This window comes from Caretta caretta, chromosome 7 (genome assembly GCF_965140235.1).
Source record: "Caretta caretta isolate rCarCar2 chromosome 7, rCarCar1.hap1, whole genome shotgun sequence".
In the NCBI taxonomy this organism is placed as follows: domain Eukaryota; kingdom Metazoa; phylum Chordata; order Testudines; family Cheloniidae; genus Caretta; species Caretta caretta.
Genome location: NC_134212.1, coordinates 23,583,358 through 23,603,092, shown reverse-complemented (window position 1 = coordinate 23,603,092; position 19,735 = coordinate 23,583,358). Strand labels below are relative to the sequence as shown.

The 19,735-nt window shown below is 45.9% G+C and overlaps 1 protein-coding gene across 1 annotated transcript in view; it reads right to left on the bottom strand.

Annotated features, from left to right (window-relative positions):
* Positions 1 to 420: 420 nt before the first annotated feature.
* Positions 421 to 19,735, bottom strand: part of EEFSEC (eukaryotic elongation factor, selenocysteine-tRNA specific) — a 218,333-nt gene continuing 199,018 nt past the window's right edge. Inside the window, exon 7 of the mRNA XM_075130308.1 lies at positions 421 to 2,279. Coding sequence (XP_074986409.1) covers positions 2,164 to 2,279 — 116 coding nt within the window. The 3' untranslated portion in view covers positions 421 to 2,163. The remainder of the gene's footprint in view (positions 2,280 to 19,735) is intronic.

Sequence of the window (19,735 nt, the reverse complement as noted above, 5' to 3'; positions counted from 1 at the left end):
CTTAAAACATAGTTGTGACAGGTTCCCCCCAGAGTGCCACTTGGAACTGGGGTACCACTGAGCCCTCTGACCCACCAGCCTGGGCTCCCTCTTACACTGTGCTGCTGTGACAAGCTGAAAAGCCCTTCAAGCCTGCTCTTTCACCAGCATTCCCACAGGTAGGGACACACCTAGCTGTAGTTACATGCAGGCTCTCTAACCACCAGCCTCCCAGCCTAGGACCCCAGAGCAGTACTGTCCTGCCCTGGTCAAATCTGGCCAGTATATAGGTTTAATACCCGGTCAGCCTCTCCCTCAATGTGAAGAGGACCATGCACACTTGTAGTAACCAAGCTGCGATTTTCCCCAGACACCTTAGTCAAACACACACTGGTTTGGATTAAAACATAAAATAAGTTTATTAACTACAAAAGGGTAGATTCTAAGTGATTATAAGAGATAGCAAACAGATCAAACCAGATTACCTAGTAAATAAACAAAACCGCAAACTGAGCTTAACATACTAGATAGGTAGGAGATAAATTAGCAAATTCTCACCCTGGTGATAAACAGGCTGGTAGATTCTTAAGGCACAAGCTGCCTTTGCTTCGCAGCTTGGGTTTCCCAGGTTTTCATACACAGGCTAGAAATCCCTTTAGCCTGGGACCATCATATCCCCCCAGTTCAGTCTTTGTTCCTCAGGGTTTTCCAGGTGTGGTGTTGTACGGGGAGTGATGTACCATCATGGTATCATTGCTCCCTTTTATATCTTTTCCTCACTTGCTGGAAAGCTCTTTTCCTGTGACCTGGGTCAAACAGTTCCCACTATGTAGTGCTATCTCTGAGAGGTTTCTATTGTACACAGTTCCTGGGCTAATCCTTGTGCTTTTGGGCATTTCCTCAATAAGCCACTAACATTGTTTGGCCTTTTTGCTGTTGTACCTGAAAGGCTGCCTGTGGGTGTTATCAACTTCACATGTTTCAGTAATACATACATAGCCAAACTTCGTAACTTCACATACGACGATAGCACATACAATCCAATGAGCTATTAATGTCTAACAGATCAAGACTTTTAGAATGAGACCTGACAAGGCATACTTTGTGCAAAACATAACCTAATTACAGAATAGTGGTGAATAAAGGGGTGCCAGGGTGTCACAGTGGCATTGTCAGTTTATGGGAATCCCATTTCTCTCTATGCATGACACAAACAGAATACGAAATATAGTAGACACCAAGAACCCACCCCGCCCATCCACTCTCCCACCAACTAGTCAATGTTTGGTGCCACTGAGTGTTATAATGGAATTTCTGCACAGCTGCTGCTATGTCTAGACTTGTGAGGCTTTGTGGGCCTGTTATTTAAATTGAGAGGAAGGAGGGTTATGGCACTGGACTGGGACTCGAGATACCGAGTCCCAGTAGAACAGGGACAGTACAACTTCTTTTGTCCATCTTATCTATTCCATTTGTAAGCTCTTCAGGGCAGGGACTACATGTATGTACACTGCCTACGTGTGTGTACACAGGGATCCAGATCTCAGCTGGGGCTGCTAAGCACAACATTCCCCAAATAATTAATAATAAAGTTCTGGCAATTCCAAACACTGATCCACAACTGCTCACTGGTTTTCGTTGCAGGTTGGGATGTTATTCTTCACTGCAGACTGTGAACGTGGGGGAGGGAGGAGATTCCCTATAATTCAAAAAAACTGCATAAAAGACAGTTTGAGTCCTTGTGGTTGTATATTTCCTTTAATTAGTTTATGCACAGTGCATTTGCATGGAGGATGCACAGCATGTGGACGGACTTAATTAGGAGAACAATGCATTCCTTTTAAGATAATGACTTGAGGATTAGGAAAATTATTATTCCAGATCCATCCATGGGTCATTTGAGGTTCAGTATCCGATGAACTTTTAAAATACATTAAGGTCAGCAGTTTGGATACAGTTAGTAAGTCACTTGATTTTACTCTTGCTTAAATAAGTAATTATAAATAGTGACTGCATCTGTCAACCAAATTACAAAACAGCTTGGGTCATGATAGCATCAGAGAGAGACAGAGAAATATGCTACCACACAAATATGCAAAGAGACAGACCTGCCAAATTGATCTACTGGACCGGCCAGCAGACGTGACATTTATTTGAACTTGCACCTGCACTTTCACAAGTACGTCACCTGCTGCTGTGGTGACCAGGGAGGAGAGAGATCACTTGGTCCTGTCCCCTCCACTGGGCTTTCATCTCAGATGTGCAACTTCTCCTTTGTAGAGATATCCAGTCCCGTGGTACTGAAAGAGAATTAGATAAGCCATTAGGAGGTTGTTTGATTGTCTACGTGAAATGAGAGTTGATGGCTCGCAAGTCCATTTCCTAGTGAACAGGTGCCCTCTTTCCAAGGTACAAGTGCTAACCAACAGCCTTGTTAGCAGACTCAGTAGAGAGGACAAGGAATGAATGGGCACAACCTTACCCCTCCTTCCATCAGGTGAGCAACCTAGGTCAATGCTGAGTCACAATGGGAGGTGACAGAGCTCACCCTGCTGCTGCCCATGCTGTACCTGTTCTTGGGATGGGCATAGGACTTCAGGCCCTGGGGCTGTGGTGGCTGAAAGAACACTGGGATGAAATTTAATAGTGAGAAGTGTAAGGTCATGCATTTAGGGATTAATAACAAGAATTTTAGTTATAAGCTAGGGACGCATCAACTAGAAGTAACGGAGGAGGAAAAGGACCTTGGAGTATTGGTTGATCATAGGATGACTATGAGCTGCCAATGTGATATAGCTGTGAAAAAAGCTAATGTCATCTTGGGATGCATCAGGAGAGGTATTTCCAGTAGGGATAAGGAGGTTTTAGTACCATTATATAAGGCACTGGTGAGACCTCACCTGGAATACTGTGTGCAGTTCTGGTCTCCCATGTTTAAGAAGGATGAATTCAAACTGGAACAGGTACAGAGAAGGGCTACTGGGATGATCCGAGGAATGGAAAACTTGTCTTATGAAAGGAGACTCAGGGAGCTTGGCTTGTTTAGCCTAACTAAAAGAAGGTTGAGGGGAGATATGATTGCTCTCTATAAATATATCAGAGGGATAAATACCAGAGAGGGAGAGGAATTATTTAAACTCAGTACCAATGTGGACACAAGAACAAATGGATATAAACTGGCCACTAGGAAATTTAGATTAGAAATTAGACGAAGGTTTCTAACCATCAGAGGAGTGAAGTTTTGGAATAGCCTTCCGAGGGAAGTAGTGGGGGCAAAAGATCTATCTTGCTTTAAGATTAAACTCGATAAGTTTATGGAGGAGATGGTATGATGGGATAACATGGTTTTGGTAATTAAATATTCATGGTAAATAGGCCCAATGGCCTGTGATGGGTTTTTAGATGGGGTAAGATCCAAGTTACCCGGGAAAGAATTTTCTGTAGTATCTGGCTGATGAATCTTGCCCATATGCTCAGGGTTTAGCTGATCGCCATATTTGGGGTCGGGAAGGAATTTTCCTCCAGGGCAGATTGGAAGGCCCTGGAGGTTTTTCGCCTTCCTCTGTAGCATGGGGCACGGGTCACTTGCTGGAGGATTCTCTGCTCCTTGAGGTCTTCAAACTACAATTTGAGGACTTCAATAGCACAGATATAGGTGTGAGGTCTTTTTTAGGAGTGGTGGGTGAAATTCTGTGGCCTGCATTGTGCAGGAGGTCAGACTAGATGATCATAATGGTCCCTTCTGGCCTAAATATCTATGAATCTATGAATCTATGAATCACATTTGGGCTTGTACGGTCAAACACTAATCCAGACATGGAGTAACTACAAATGACGGCAGTACCCAAACCTGCGTAAAACAGTAAATGGTGCAAAATACATCATTAAAATAAAACCAGTGAAGCAAATGCTGCAATAACCATCCAGACAGGCAAGATGGAGGCCACTCTGAAACCCTCCCCCCAGCTTTACCACTATAGGTTTCTGTGGATGTCAGATGAAAGCAATTTTCCATTGTCTCCCACTTAATATCACTCTGCTCTCATGGGCATGGGAGATCTTGTTTATAGAGGAACTCAGACTGCTCCCATTTCTCAGCATGCCCCAGCCAGGGAAAGAGGCCCCTGGTATAATGACCATCTTTACAAGGACTGAATTTCCCAGCCTGCCTTGAGCTACAGCTTAACTAGCAGTAGTCTGGGAGCAAGTCCTGTCCCAAGCTCCAAGTAACAGTTTCCCCACCACAGGTGAGCTCCATGTGTGGAGTGACTCTTCTCCCTCAAACTCCCAGAGGAGCTGGATGTGAAGGCCACATCCAAAGATGACAGGTGGGAAATTCAGGATACTTTTGTTGCTTGCAGCACACGGTGACTACAGCAGCTCTTCAAGTCTTGACCACAGTGAGGAGCGTTGACCCTTCAGATGATATGAGAAGAGGGGAGATAAGCCCCATCCTGGGTCTTAAAAGCAGAGCTGTTGACAAGCAGCACCACATTTGCCAGAGACCACCCTCTCCCTGTCAGCGAGGGCCTCCCAGTCAGCTCTCAGCAGCATAAACCTTCACTTTAAAAGGAGAGAACCAATTTGGAAGGAGGACGAGGTTGGCTCTTTCGACAGCTTTAAATGAATCCTGTTTAACAAACATGGTATTGCTTCTCTTCACTTGCCCTAGAATGATAAGGAAGTTTTCTATTCAAATGCAATGAGTGTGAATTAATCAGGGTGTTTCAGAAACACGGACAACAAAGGCTTGGTGAAACCATCACATACAATATTACTGTTAAAGTTGAGTAAAGAGCAGTTTTGGAGGAAGGCAGACAGGGCTGCTTCCTCACATACCTCCCATTAAAAGCCTTTGGCTTGGGGCAGCCATCCGTTCACATGCACAAAAATCTGCATTTCACATGCAGGAAAAGAATAGGAGAGAGAAGAAACTTCAAAGCAGTGTTCCGTGGTTTTAGGCAACTCTGCCCAAATCGTCCAACTAAGTGAAAGGAAATGACATCAGCACTGACTGAACTTCATGTTGGCAGCAAGGAAGTGTCACACAGGTGAAAGGAAGGGGCTTTGGCTGGACCTAGAGGGTTCATAGGTTTGATGGAAGGGGAGAGAATACTCACATCCGTGGATTTAGGCTCTATTGGAGCCACTGTGATAAGAAGCACTGGCTTTTAGATGAGATACAGAACCCCATCCACCTGCAGCTGACGAAAGGCAGCATGGTAATTTTTGCATGAGCCAGAGCATCAGCCCAGGTTTCTCTGTGTGGCCGAATTCTGACTTGAGTAGTTATCAGCTAACATCCTAAGTTCCCCCTGTTGTTTTAGTTGGAGATGCTGTCCCCTGTTTCAATCCAATGAATGAGCAATAATGCTTGTGCAAAACGGCTGCCCCACTCTGGCCCTCAAGTGGCTACATTTCAGCAATGGGTAACTGAACTCCGTATATGGTGTATTATAGACTCATCTATATAGGTTCTCATACAGACTCATCACTGTAGCACTCCCCTCTTAGAAAGGAAGGGGGAGTGACATGGGGTCTTCTCCAACCCACAGGAGTGGCAACAAGGCCTCCTAACCCTCAGGGGCAGCAGAGGTCCCCTGTAATCCCAAGAGAGGCAGGGATGGCAGCGCATGGCTTCTCTTTACTTACCCCAGCAGCCAGTGTTGATGGTGGGGGATGCTCACTTCACTCTTCAACTCTGGTCACACAAAGACCCTGGTAGTATTGGTGTCCCTGGGACCCCACAGAGCAGTTGGCCCCTGGAGGAGTTCATAGTTAACACCCTATGGAGGTTCCTAGAGGAGTTCACATATCTCAGAGCAATTGTTTCGGGTTCTCTGTAGACTCAGGCAGACAGTGCACCAATTACGCCCAGTTCTCATACACTTGTGAAAGGATGCCATGAGATCAACTAGTAAGCACGAGTGGGTAGGGCCTCTGTCTTATGACTCATCTAAAAATGGCACTTCCACTAACATAGCACCAAAACGCCATAAGTGGGCTATCAGACAGTGTAAAGTGTGTGACCTACTGAACACTCCCTCATGCAGCACCTGGTCCCAGCACTGCTTAACTTACAAGATCCAATAATCTCACAGCCTGAGATAGGACAAGATGCAGAGATAACAGGCTAGCAGTCTGCACAGTATATTAATGTGTGTGTCTCGTTACTACTGGGGAACATCTGACAACATCATGCCAATTTTCTGCAAAGTGCAAAACTGGTCTATGGACAAACGTGGGTTTGGGAATAACCAGGGACTGGTGCAGAGAGGTAGTTTGGTTGTGCCATCCATCACTTCTACTACCAGGAGCTGCAGCTTTGATTATTAACTGGGCCAGTCAGCTAGCTATTTAAATGATTCCCAAAAGTCATTAAGAGCCCAATCAGATATGCAGAGCCTGACTAGCATAGGAATGCAGAGAGGGAATTAGTTGCATAAACTATACTTTAGAGGAAAAACTCTATATATTTCATGTTTCAGGCTACGAGGGTACCTGGATTTAATGGAGTATTTCAACAAGCAGAGCCTGAGCAATGCTAGGCAGCACATTAAACATGGAATGGAGTAAAAAACAAAATGCCAAACAAGTCAATACAGGGAGGAGGAAAAACATAGCCATCCCATAGCTGTCAGACTGCAGTTGGGTTCTCAGCAAGTGAATCCCATCTCAGCAGCCAGACTCCCTACTGAAGAAGTGTAGCCAAGAGACTTACTTTACATACCATAGTAATCTCCTGTCCTTATTCATAGCTTGCAAAGATGAGCTAATGAAACAAGTAAAGATGTGGATACACACAACTGTCAGAATGTATCTGCACCCAGCAAGGCACATGGCAAGCTCTGCTCACAAACACATAGCCCTTGGATACACAACCATGCATATACTTTGAACGCAAACATCTGCTTTAGCTCATAAAGCATGAGGAACAGAACTCTCAACTTTCTGCTCTAAAATCACTGACTCGTCCCTTAGTTATCATGAGTAAGACATCATATTATCTCTTTTGTACACTGCAACTATTGGAGGGAAAGAACACTAGAGAGTTAAGCAGGTCTGAGTCCATTCAGTAGAGGGCAGTGCTGTGTGCACATACCCCAAAATGGTACATCATGACAGATCTGTCTTACTGGTGCATTTGTGGCAGTCACAGAGGGGTCTTGACTTGATGCCTTCCATGCAGTACTCCAGCTGTCTCATGAACAATACCATGTAAGATCCTGAGTCCTGGTATGGAATTTGACCCCACAACTACAGTTGTCTACCATCATGCAGGTTAGGTCATGGTGGACCAGGGGGTGGGATTATTTGAGGGGTCTCACCCAAGAATCTAACTCCCCCCAACCCCTCTGCAGGTTTAAGTAGACCCGCAACAACTGAATTCTGACAAACTGTAAATCCCTCCCCAATACCCACAACCAGGAGTGCTGGAACAATTTGTACAGTGGGGGTGCAGACAGCTATTGCACCAAACTGTAAACTCTGTATATGATGGAAACCACTTCTAGCCAGGGGTGCTGCCGTATCCCCAGCACCTCTAGTTCCAGCACCTATGCCCACAACTCAACCATGGTTTCCCCAAAAGTGGGCCAGGATTCACGACAACTAGAAATCTGAGCTTAATAACAGAATATGAAGGCAGGTGGACGTGATCTCTCGTCATGCTTCGTGGAGATCTACACAGGACCTGCTGGGTTCAGAGGTGAGAGCTATCAGTTCTATCACACTGACTTTATGGCCTTATGGTTAAGACAGATGACTAGGAGCCCTCCTAACCTGACTAGGAACCAGTAGCCAAGGTATCTTGGGGCTAGTCACTGAAGCTTTTTATGCCTCAGTTTCCCTGTCTGTAAAATGTGGAGAACGTATAAGTGATCTATTTCATATGGGGGATGAGATTAGCTCGCTCATGTTTGTAAAGCACATGGAGATCCTCAGAGGGAAGGTGGTATAAGGAGGGCAAAGTACTATTATTACTGAAAACTCAGCTCCTCCTGGGAAGTTATTTAATTAAAACAATAATGCCACTGGGCAAGTGTCTAATGAGCCAGCTCTATACAGTATGTTTATATTCTTTTAAAAAGAACGATGCTTAAACTAGTGGCAAAATACCCCTCCTTTCTGCTAGCCCGGCCCTCTGTGCAACCACGCATCAGGCTGCACAATAGTTTGCTGACAAATTGGTTCATGTTATAAAGACAATAAAGACAAAGTTACTTTGCACTCCTTCCCCCTGGAAGCAGCGAAGCTCTTGCAAAGAGCGATTGCAGGGTTTTGGGTGTGTGTGTGTGTGGAAAGACAAGCCCCAGAGACCTATCAGCCAAGGCACGGATGGCTCTAGCCCCCGCTTCCTGGCAAGTTCAAATTGCTGCACTGACCTCATCGCTATGCTCTCGTCAGTTTTTTTATGGCAGGTGGCTATGGTGAGACCCCCCGTGGGTCCTGCAAAGTGTTGTCTTCCTCTACCTGGAACTTTATCACCACACTGTGCTGCCAGGCACCATGAGAGAGAGGCACTGAAATGTACCCATGGTTCGGTATGGTCTGACGTTCAAAGTGTAACAAATGGAGATGAAGGCACCCTCAGAAACCCATGTGCATAGGGTAGATAGGGAAGAAGGAGCCAGTGAGTGGCCTTTACTACAGAGGGGCTCAGACTGCAAACTCTGGATCAGACCTTGATTTCTAAGACCCCAGCATTAGTGAGTGTTTGGATCTGGGTTTTGGCTCCATAAAAATGGAGACCACTCACAAAACTCAAATCTAGACCTACCATTAGCTCTTATTTCCATTCTACTCTGCTCAAGTTTTTGTCGTGTGTCCACCACTGAAATCTCTGAGCAACTCCCAATAGTTAAACGCCATTCAAGGTGACTTACGTCAGTCAAATTTCCTCTCCACTCCACCCCACGGGGGAAATGCGGTACGTGAGACTGTGTTTGTTCCTGAGGTGACAACAGACTATTAGCTGCTGTGTAGGAAAGCGAGGTCAATGGGGTGGGAGTGACGTTTAAACCTGAGGGCGGAGAGCTCTGTGATTGTTCTGAGCTCCAATACAAGTAAATGACAAAGCCTCAAGAGAGCCCCATGTCCTGCCCACAAAGCTCCATCTTGGAAGCAGGCCGTCTCATTGCTCCCAGGTAACAGAGCTAACACAGGCAGTTGAGGTTGTGGAGTGCAAGACAGCCCTATAGACATGCTGAACCCAAACCACTGGGGCCTTAAAAATAAGTATAGAAACCTTAAATCTGACTCAGTATTCAACAAGGAGACAGGAGTGAGCAGAGAACAGCAGTGATGTGCTCTTAGTAACTTGTGTTACTGACGGGGCACTGCTGCATTCTTTCCGAGGTGTGTGCTGTCAAGCCAAAGCCTCTCCCTCACACAAACCGAGGCTGGAGGTAATGAAAGTGTGTGTGACTGAGGTCATACTGTCACTGGATATGATGGGCCACAGTTGCCATACTTGCTGTCAGTGGCAGACTGATTGCTTTGTAGCTGATGGCTGGGTGAGCATCCTTTTCCAAAGAGAGTCCAGAAGGATTCCTAGACTGACTGCAGGCTAACCTGACAACTATGGGCACATACGTCCTGGATTGATGGAGATTTCAGCAGCATGGCAAGTCCTTCAAACTCTTTCCCCTCTACCTAAAACACAAAACCTCCATCTTGCTTGGATCTTACTTCAGCCAAAACTCTTTCATTCCTGAGCTGGTTTCAGCCAGACACTGTCATAGCTGGGTGACAGTGGTGTTTATGCTGGATATGAAGAATAAACTGAGTGCTGTCTACATATTTTTGGCCTTTGAGCCCATGGGTTGCGCATTTTCCCCTACCAGTTGCATGCAGATATTGAACAACACAGGAGAGAAAACTGAACCCTCTAGAACGCCAAAGGTGAGAGCAGAAGAAAAGTCCCTCATCGCAACCTTCTGGGAATGGCCCCAGAGGAAGGATTAAACCCATTTCCCTTTACCCCTGCCACATCTCTTAAGCCAGACACTGGAACTGATGTTGCAATGCATGCATAGAGGACCAGCACTGACATTCAAGCTCATCATCACCATTTCTGAATGCACGGAGGTGTGAGGACGTTACAGGAGGGCTTTTGGTTTGGCCCACTTGCACAACTCAGACCTAGATGATGGTGCAGGCTTTGACCATCCCCCGTGTTTGGGGAGTTTTGAATCTGGGGTTTGGTTTCAGCCTCTCCTCATTAAAGGACTACGGATTTCAGACACTTGTCTGCTGGTTCAACACACCGAAAAGCACTGTGGGCCTTCTTGCTTCAAGTGCCACAAGTTTGGATCCTAAAAGAGACTTGCTTAAGACTGATGCCCCTGAGCTTCCTAACTGCCCGTTTCCAAGGTGGTCAACAGTGACTCTGCGCACACCAACCCCTAGGCACAAATACGAAGGTTTGACCCAGCAAAGCACTTAACCATGTGCTTGATGTCAGTGGTGCTACTCATGTGCTTTGCTGGATTGTGGCATTTGTGGGCAACAGCTGTTTGGGAGTTTGCAATTGTTCCTTGCCTGTTCCTCTGGGGATAAAGGGGGTGTAATTCCTTCCCAGGAGGTGACTCCAGAAACCTAGGGGTAGAAGAATAATCAAGAGAGAAAATATTTCCTCCCAAAGCAGTTATCAATCATTACATGATCATTCATAAATAATATATTCGGAGCAGGTCAGATTTTAATATACTGGATCCAAACAGCATTTTTAAAGCCCCTCCAGCCCCTGTGAGCTTCAACAAGCCCAGCAAAGCTCTTTAGTGATCGTAACAAATGTGTCAGGCTCTACCCTGCTATTGACTCGCTTTCGGAAACGTAAGTTAAGCTTTAAATCTATATTTTATATATAATCAAGCAGCCAAATCAGCCTTTTGATATAGAACCCAAAATAGCCGCCATGTCTTTATCTTGGAAAGCAGCAGGGCCAACAAAGCGACCGCCAGGGAAATGACAGTTCTTCTTTATTATCCTCCCTGATAGGGGAGATGAGGAGATGGGCGCTATCAAAATTTCTGGGCCTTTTTGATAAAAAATAATTTAAGAGAGAGCTCTGCAGGAAGTGCAGGAAGGTTACAGATTGAGCAATCGCCCCTTGAACCCCTCCTTAAAAGGTGCACTGGAGACAGCATCTGAAAACAGAGCACATGTGCCAGTCGTGCATGTGCAATACTAAAGGGACCCTATCGGGTTAAATATCACATGAAAAATTCCCTTCCCCTGGTGACTAACAATATCTCAGACCATTAGAACTGAAAGGGGTTGCTTTTGTCTGTATAAGTCCGCGTGTAAGATCTCTGGAGGTGCAAATGTGTCTAACTATAAATGCAAAGCAAAAGTAAAGGCACGGTCTTCTGAGCCATCCGGAGTTTTGGTTCAGCCCATTATAGAGTTTGGGATCCAGATCTGAGCTTCTCCAAAATACAGAGAGGTTTAATTTTGGGGTTGCGGCTTGGCTCCATCTTATAGCCAGCTACAGAAATAAAGAAAATGATATCAAAACTAATTAAAGGTAAAATGGATTTATGTTTAACTTTCACCATTTAGCCTGGTATGAATGCCCCACGAATCAATGCATTTTTCTCTGGTATGAATATCCCACAAATCAACAAGAGACAGGAAATTTAAAGTTGAGGCTGGCACCTCCCTCCATAATTCACGCTGTCATGGAGCGAGAATGGGAGGAAAAGACCCAAAGGGCACATTCTAAGTATTTGGAAAAATTGGGGCAGAAAGGGTAATGCTAAAATTTTTGCCATAGTCTCTGGTCACCTTATCCCACATGGACTCTGGCAATGTTACAGACCAACACCTCACTATGCTCACTCTTAATGGACTTTACACTAGCTCCTAGCTCTCTCTTTATGCCAGAGTCCTGGAAACCAGATCAGCAGGAAGACAAAGGTTTTTATGTTTATCTGCTGCTTCTTATGCCAGTCTCCCATTACTGCAAGTTGCTTCCAAGCCATATGGTTGTCACTTTGGAAACTTTTTACCTTAAAGGTCTGATCTCAACGTCACACTCAGTCACTGGGTACCAGAAACAATGTCATAAGACTGTCATGTCCCCATCTCTGTATCACAATGTCAAGATGAGAGCACATGAGGGAAGCTAGTTGGGGGTGACCTAATTAATTATCACAAGGTTTCATTCAGAAAAGCCCTGTTACACTGACTGCAAGGAGTTTAACCTGGTTTCTCCACTTAAGTTAACTCATAAAAATGTAACAGCTTCACCGCCATGCCTGCCCCAAGCAATTCCCCAAACTTTATATTCAGAAAGAACAGGGTTTGTTTGGTTGTTTTTTTAAAACATGTCTCTTGGTTCTGTCTGGGAGTTGAAGAGGAAATATCATGCAGAAGGATAATCTGGCTGAGTGGAAATAGCTAAACCACTTGCACAATAGACTGTTCTGCTGAGATTTCTCCAATTTGGATAAATTCCAAAAGAGATAAAGCCCTGGTCAGTATGAGAGTAGGAAGCTGAAGACTGAGGCCAACATTTTTCTACTTCAGTTTTTGGGTCCCCAACTCTCATTTTCAGAGGGCAGGTATAATATAGCAATTTTTTTTTTTTTTTTTTTGCAAATCAGTCCTCTTTACGATGTCTCAAGTAGGGCCCACAAAAATCACAGCCTAGAGAGAGAGCACTTACAGAACACATTTGATCATAACTCCTATTTCCATAGCCCTGCTATTTCAGCTCGGGGTACCCCTGCACAGCTCAGCCAGTGCACCTCAGTCCTGACTCCACAGCACATTCTATTCTTCCAGCCCCCAGATTCTCCCTCGCTGTACCAACACTATTCCAGGCCACGAAGAGTCATGAAAAAAAGGCCACCAGTTGTCTTGACTGGTGCCCTGGTTTTGTGATGTGCCCAGCAGGGACTATTAGCATATGAGACCGTGAAACTCACTTCAGCAGAGATTAAACAAAAATAAAGATTTTGACCCCCGGGCCATGCCTCCTGACCATGAAAACAGAGGTCATCAGAAGAAAAGAAACTAGAACTAAAGGACACCTATTTGGTCTTGTTCACCCCTGTCCATTACAGGATTGTCCTGCACAGTGCTTCACCCAAATCAGTCTATAATAGTATTTGTGCACCAGGCACATCACCACATTTTGTCCATCATTTACCCCTCCAGTGTGCATTGTTAAAAGTCACAAAGGCTGGTTAATTAGCCCCTCATGTCTCTCTTCGTAACCCATTGCCTGTCTGGTAGCAAGCAAGGCCAACTACACACACGCGCACGTCCTCCCCTCTGCAAAAATAACAGAGAGGTTCCTCCTATGCAATTATAGCTGGGCGCCCCCTAATTCTGATCTCGAGCATTTAATGCTCTCTCTCTAGGGTCTACACAATCCTGCTCTAATTTTGCCAGAGGCCTTTGTATCAAAGGCCAGAGCTGTGTGAAAGGTGATTTAGCAGAGATGGAGTTGGTGATTATTTTCAAAGGAACTGCTGCGGCCCCACCGCGAGGGACACTGCAGCGCCTAGATAGGGGGCCCTTATCATAGTTTCTATTCTCAGATAAGATTATGTTTCCTTTTTTCATCCTCCTTCCTGAATCTTCTTGATAATAATTGGGGGCCGGTTTAATCAAGGAGGTTGAAATAACCAAAAGGGTTACGAAGGTGGTGGTGGGGTGGACAAGGAAGGGGGCCAGAAAAATGGGGAAGGGTGGGGGGGGGAAGGTTTCTGGTCTGGAAAGTTGGGTCAGAGTAACTAAAACAGAAATCAAGCTAGCAGAAACAGGGTTATTTTGATGGGAACAGCTGTTAAACTGCAACCAAACAAAAAGCACATGCAGCCAATGTTCTTGTGGTCAATCGTCAACAACAAAAACAAAGCAAATTGTTCACATGCCTGGGCCGCGGCCTAACCAAATTAGAGCAAAAACTGGACAAGGATAAGGTGACATTCCACCTCACAACAATGGGCTAGCCCTTTTGTGAACCTGTCCTTTATTTTATTTTATTTTTTTAAACAAAAATCATTTCTATGAGATAAGCAATATCAAATTAGGTGAGGGGGTGGATTTGGTGGCAGGGAGTCAGGGAGACTCCATTATGGGTTTAGTTGATTTGGATAAGACATCAAACTAAGAAGAAACGGGAGGTGAATGATGATCTCTCTGCCTCTCACACAGAGGCAGGCCTGAACTGGGAAGCTCAGATCTGGGAACATGGGAGCAGTGGATTCAGCTTGGTGCTTCAGTTGAGCCGTTCATTAATGCTCACTACATGTATAATTTCTATGTGGCCATGTTATACCATACCCAGTAGTGTGTGCCACCATGGCCTGCAATCACCTCAGCTTTCATAGACTAATCAGGATCAAGCGTGATCAGTATTTGGATGGGAAACTCCCAAAGAAAACCTAGTCTTGGCTATGCCACAGGCAGTACTCTTTCCTCAGAGCCAGCACTGCACCAGTGCCCCAAACATTGTGTTAGAGAATGCTGGGCTTTTTGTCGCGGGGGAACCAGATTTCAGACAGGATGTAAATCCAAGGTCTTGGTCATCTGTTGTCATTACGTCTCTCTCAAGAGCAGGGGTGCTAATCCCAAGAACCTAGTCAAATTCAGCCTTGTGTAAGCAAGAGTCCACCTCTCTACAATTACCTCATGGGCCTCACTTCCCCTCAGACCACCTCACTGTGTCGGGCCGCTGTTGCTAACACTCCCATATGCCACCCCAGAGCTGGCTGCACGAGTGATCTCTGTATATCCCAGGCCATTGTACAGCATTTTGGGATCCTTTCTGCTGAAAGGCACCACGTAAATCCAGTCTTTAGAACAATACGGAAATCTCACTGGGGTGCCCTTCTCCAGCAACGGTTTGTAAAACAGGGGGATGAAACCCTGCTCAGCCCAAGCTTCTCCTTCACTGCTCTGGCCTAGGCCCAGGGCAGCTCTCTGGCCTGTGGCAGCCCCCACTGAAATTTATCATAGAGGATTATGGGGGCTAGAACTGAGGCCTGTACTTCCATGGCCAAAAAACAGCACACACTGGGAATCCTCAACCTCACTACTGGGGAGGGCGGGGGATCAGCTCACTCACAGGGGCAACACAGTGTGAGTGCATTGTCTGCGACAGTCCCCAGACCAAGGAAGGTTGCTGCCTAAATCACAAGTAAACCCTCACCTCTCTTCTACAGTATGTGCTCAAAAGAAAAGGCTTGTGACATGAGTGGGCTGGAGCTGAGGGTGGATTGTGAATGTTTGTCAGGCTACTTTTGGCCACTGTTGCTCAAGTCCTCATTTTCTGCTTAGCCTCTCAAGATCGAGCCAGACCAGTGAAATGGTGACCCACCTCCTTCACAGAGAGAGAGTCCACACAGAGCCACCAGAGAAGAACTTGTGCCCTCCAAGGCACCAGCGCGTGGAGTTCAAAGCCAGGCCTGTCTGACTGGAAGGCAGTGGACGGCAGCTTAGCACAGAGCTCTTGGTAATAAAGTCTATTTGAAGACTCTCAGTGAAAAGTGTGTTCCTAATAAAGGATAACATTTCATGGTCATTATGCGATACACTTAACTTTAAAAGGAACAAAAATGCTGAGAAAGTCATTTTCTGAAAAGGGCTCTCGGATTTCATTACTGTGGGTCAAGAGCCTGGGGAGAAGAATTAAAGAAAAACAAATGAGAGTTGTTGCTACCATCAGTGGCTGTTTGGTGGCTTGTGAGAGGAGTGAGGTGGGGCTCAAGTGGGCCACGGAGACTGAAACACTCTCTTATCCCGCAAAGACGACCCCCTTCCTGGTTGTTGGGGGATGGTCAAAGTTTGCGCTGCCATTGCCCATGCTGTACCTGTTCTGTGGCCATCTAGAAACATTCCGTTTCCAGGGCTGTCACTCCAGTGTCTTTCGCCAGGAGGAAAGTCACAGAGTACATGCAGATATTTAAAGGGCCTGTTTCAGTTTGGTATGTATTGACCTGATCCCATTTGGCCATCAGTGGTTCTCACACTGATGAGAGGCTGAAAAGGAAGGAAACTGCTTAAAGCAGTTCTTTTCCTTTATTTTTTTACCCCCTCCCCCCACTTAAATTTCACAGGCACCTGAATCTGATCATGGCTTCCTCCGTCCAGTGTAAAGTTTAGTCTGAGAAAGCGCGCATACCACAATGAGTTGGGATAATATTAATGTATAGTATTCGAAGCCCCAGGGCCTGTATGTTTCATTAATTTCCTCCCCATTAAAGTAAAACGAGGATATCCTGTAGAGAATTGCAGTGAACCATTCTGACTGCAAAACTCGTCCTGACCTTGCTAAGAAAAACAGACAGAAGGAGAAGGAGCAGCTGATCACAATATACAGACACCCAAATGAAATACACTAGCTCAGCTCCCTTTGCACTAGTACTACTGTGCAAATATTTAGCTTAACAGGATGTGAAGAGATGGACAGCGAGCATTACAAAAATCAGTTGTTTTTTTATGTGAAACATTTCCCATAAATTCTTTGCAGAGCGGTAACCTTGGGTGAACTTCCCCACTCCAGGATTGAGTAGCCAAGAGGTTTGGGTTGCACACGAGTCATTCACATGGCTGCCTCTCTCTTTATGGTTGGGGCAAATATGCCAGCCAGCCAGCTCCATCTCAACTCAACCAGCCCTACATGGCTTGGGTCCCAAGAGATTGCCTTTCTCCACTCATGGTCCATCATGGTGGATGATGTCTGCTAGGACACTCTAGGGAATAATCCATTGATTTAACTGATAGAAATCTCACAAAAGGCCAGTCACTTCTGGAATTTGCTTCCCTTGATGGCCTAGCAGAATCCAGGGACTTTAAAGTGCAGTGCTGTGGCCTTCACAACATTTCTGTAGGCCTCCCACTTCTTTTTTGTCCCAGCAGTGAAACAGCTTGTTCGTGGCCTCATATCTCACCTAGACTACTGCAACTTTCTCCTCCTTGTATGTCACCACGTACTCAAGTCACCCTCCCTCTCCCAGCCCTTGCTCCTAACTTTGGAGTCAATCCACTGGGTTCACATTGTCCTGCACATCAAGTTCAAATCAAACACCTTCTTTGTGTTTCCCAGGCCCTTCATCATACAGCTCCTGCCTGCACCTCAGATTTGGTTTCTTTGCATTACCCCCTGCCCACCCTTCCTTCTCTGGCAGTGATACCAGCTTTGATCCCCTACATCTCTTCCTCTCACAGAAGAGGGGGTCTCTGTGCCCCTTGTATTTGGTGCACTCTGCCCTGAATCTGTCCTCCAAGCTCTCTCCCTTCTCACATTCAAATCCCTCCTAAAAAACTCACTTCTGCCATTTGGCTGCCCAGAAGGGGAGGAAAGGTGGGTGGGTAATTAAAGCTAATAGAATCACCAAGATGTGCGCACACCTTACTGAATAACCAGGTGGCCATCTTATCATCCCCTTCTGCAGCTCTGGCCTGTGACCTGAATTGGTGCCAGGCAAACTTTACAAGCTAATCCAAGGGTTCCTCCCTACAAAATCCATTCAGCTGGAGCCCTCCCCAACCAGTCCATCCATGAACTTTTTAGAGTCACAGCTTGATGGGGCTCCCTTTGAACTCTGTGTCCCTTGATTTGGCAGCCTCAGCTGACCCTGACTCAAGTGCACCTTCCCTATTGCTCCAGGGTGCTCAGCATGCACCAGAGAGAGAGGGACTGAAGAGATTTAAAAGGGGTCCACATCTGCCAAACTCTGAACAACACAGCAAAACATCATTGCAAAATTCAGGCAAGCTGCCTGCAGTCCTGCCTCTTTCTGCCTCTACTGGGGCTACAGTAAATCATTTCAGGCAATTGTTGCCTACTTTGCTCTGCTAGTTCTTCAATTCTGTTTGCCCTACATTCTTGAAGTCCCATCTGATGTGTTCCAGGGCAAGGCAGGGGAAAGGGCAGAGAGCCTGGGAGCTATTCTTGCCTGGTGCCACTGCCAGCAAATCAGCCATAGCAGGAAACTGTGCACCCAGGCTGAAAAGGGCTAAAAGGCCCTTCCAAGGCTTCCCTGTGCTAATTGCTTATTTGCATGACAATGTGTTTGTTGGGAGAAGCATGACAGCTGGATGGGTCTAACCAGTCACGTGAACCAAGAGCCACGTGCTAACAACAGCCGAGAATCAATTTTCTCCCTAGGTGGTCGCCACCAGAACTGCCTTAGTGGAGACCCAATTTTGATCCTCAGAAGTAACTGTCACTTGCTTCTGAGTCAGCAGGAGAAAAGGGAACCAGGGAGGCTTGCAGCATGTCCAACCTCTGGAAATAAGGGGCAGCTCAGATAGCTCTGCACTGGTCCCCTTCGCACTGTTAGCTGACCTGCACAGCCAGACTCCAGAGGAGACCCCACCCTCAGCTGCAAACATAGCAGCTGTGTGATGCGAGGTAAGTGGGAGAAGGGAATGGGAAATACTCAGCTGGACTGTGGAGGTCTCCTCCACCCCAGGTATGGGAGAATGTTTATTCACTGCTTTTTCCCTACTCACTGTTTTGGCATCAGCAGGTCTATAGAGGCAGCGAGTGACACACCAGAGCAGTGGTTACTGCTGAAGGTATTAGGACCTTGGTATCTGCTCAGTGAGATGGCAGCCAAGGAGGATCACACAAATTATAGCCTTACAAGCCTAAACAGGATGAGTGCTAGTTAAATTATTCCTTAGCGTACAAACCCCTTGGGATAAAATCACAACTGACCTGGATCTAATGATCAAAACAGTTCAGTTAACTGCCCCCCAGAACTCTGAACCGAATCCCTGAGACTTCACCCCCAAATCAAGCCCCCAGCCTTCACCCCAAAACTCTGACTAACCCTCCTCCCCCCCAAAGCTTCACCTGCACCTTCACCCATTACTTTTTTATTTGAGGGTCAAAAATTACCCAGTTTAAATACAACAAAATTCCCCCATCGTCACAGCTACCTCTGAGCTTCCTGGCTTCAGTTTCTATTTCTTATTCCTCCCTGGCCTGCTCCCTACCCTTCCCCTGCTTTCAGCTTCATGCTTCCCTTAGTCTGGGCCTCCCTCCCTTTCCCCTTGGGCCAGACACTCCCCACCTCACATATACACACTTAATTCACACTGCCCACCCCGTTTAAAACTAGAGACGGGCCTGAACTGTGAAGTTCCGATTCAGACATCCCAACATTTCAGTGGATTCGGGACTGGGCGTGTCTCTGCTTTAAATGCCCCAATTGCAAGAGGAATATGACCTCTGAGCATTACAGTAATATATATGATCATTAATAATGAAAGGCTCTCGGTATATGCCAACGTTTACATTAGCACCGCTTAGATTGGAGCACGACCGTCATCCTCATATTCACCTGTAAACTACCTAGCCCTCATTTGGGACTATCTAAATATTTTCTCTGTCTCCATAGATCTTTGCTTCCAGCCAACTCTGGGTTGGGGAGGGGGTCAGGACATGCTTGTGATATGAGACACCTTAGATACAACTGTGTGATGCTGCTAACATTTCTCAATAAAAAACAGCCCTCAGCTCTTGATTTGAAAAAGGGGGAGGGAAGAAGGTGTGTGGGGGAAATTGTCTTAATTAAAATTCTCCCTTTCATCCCAGTAATTACATTCAAACAGGCGACAGCAGCATCGCCGCTTGTCACTGCGCCAAAAAAAAAAAAAAATTTGATTTGATCGCCAGGACATCGTGTTGCATAGAAAATAAATTTAAAAAAAAAAAACCTGCCAGCAATTAAAAAAATGTAATTATTTCTGAAACACTGCAAAGAAGGGAAAAAACAGAGAGAAA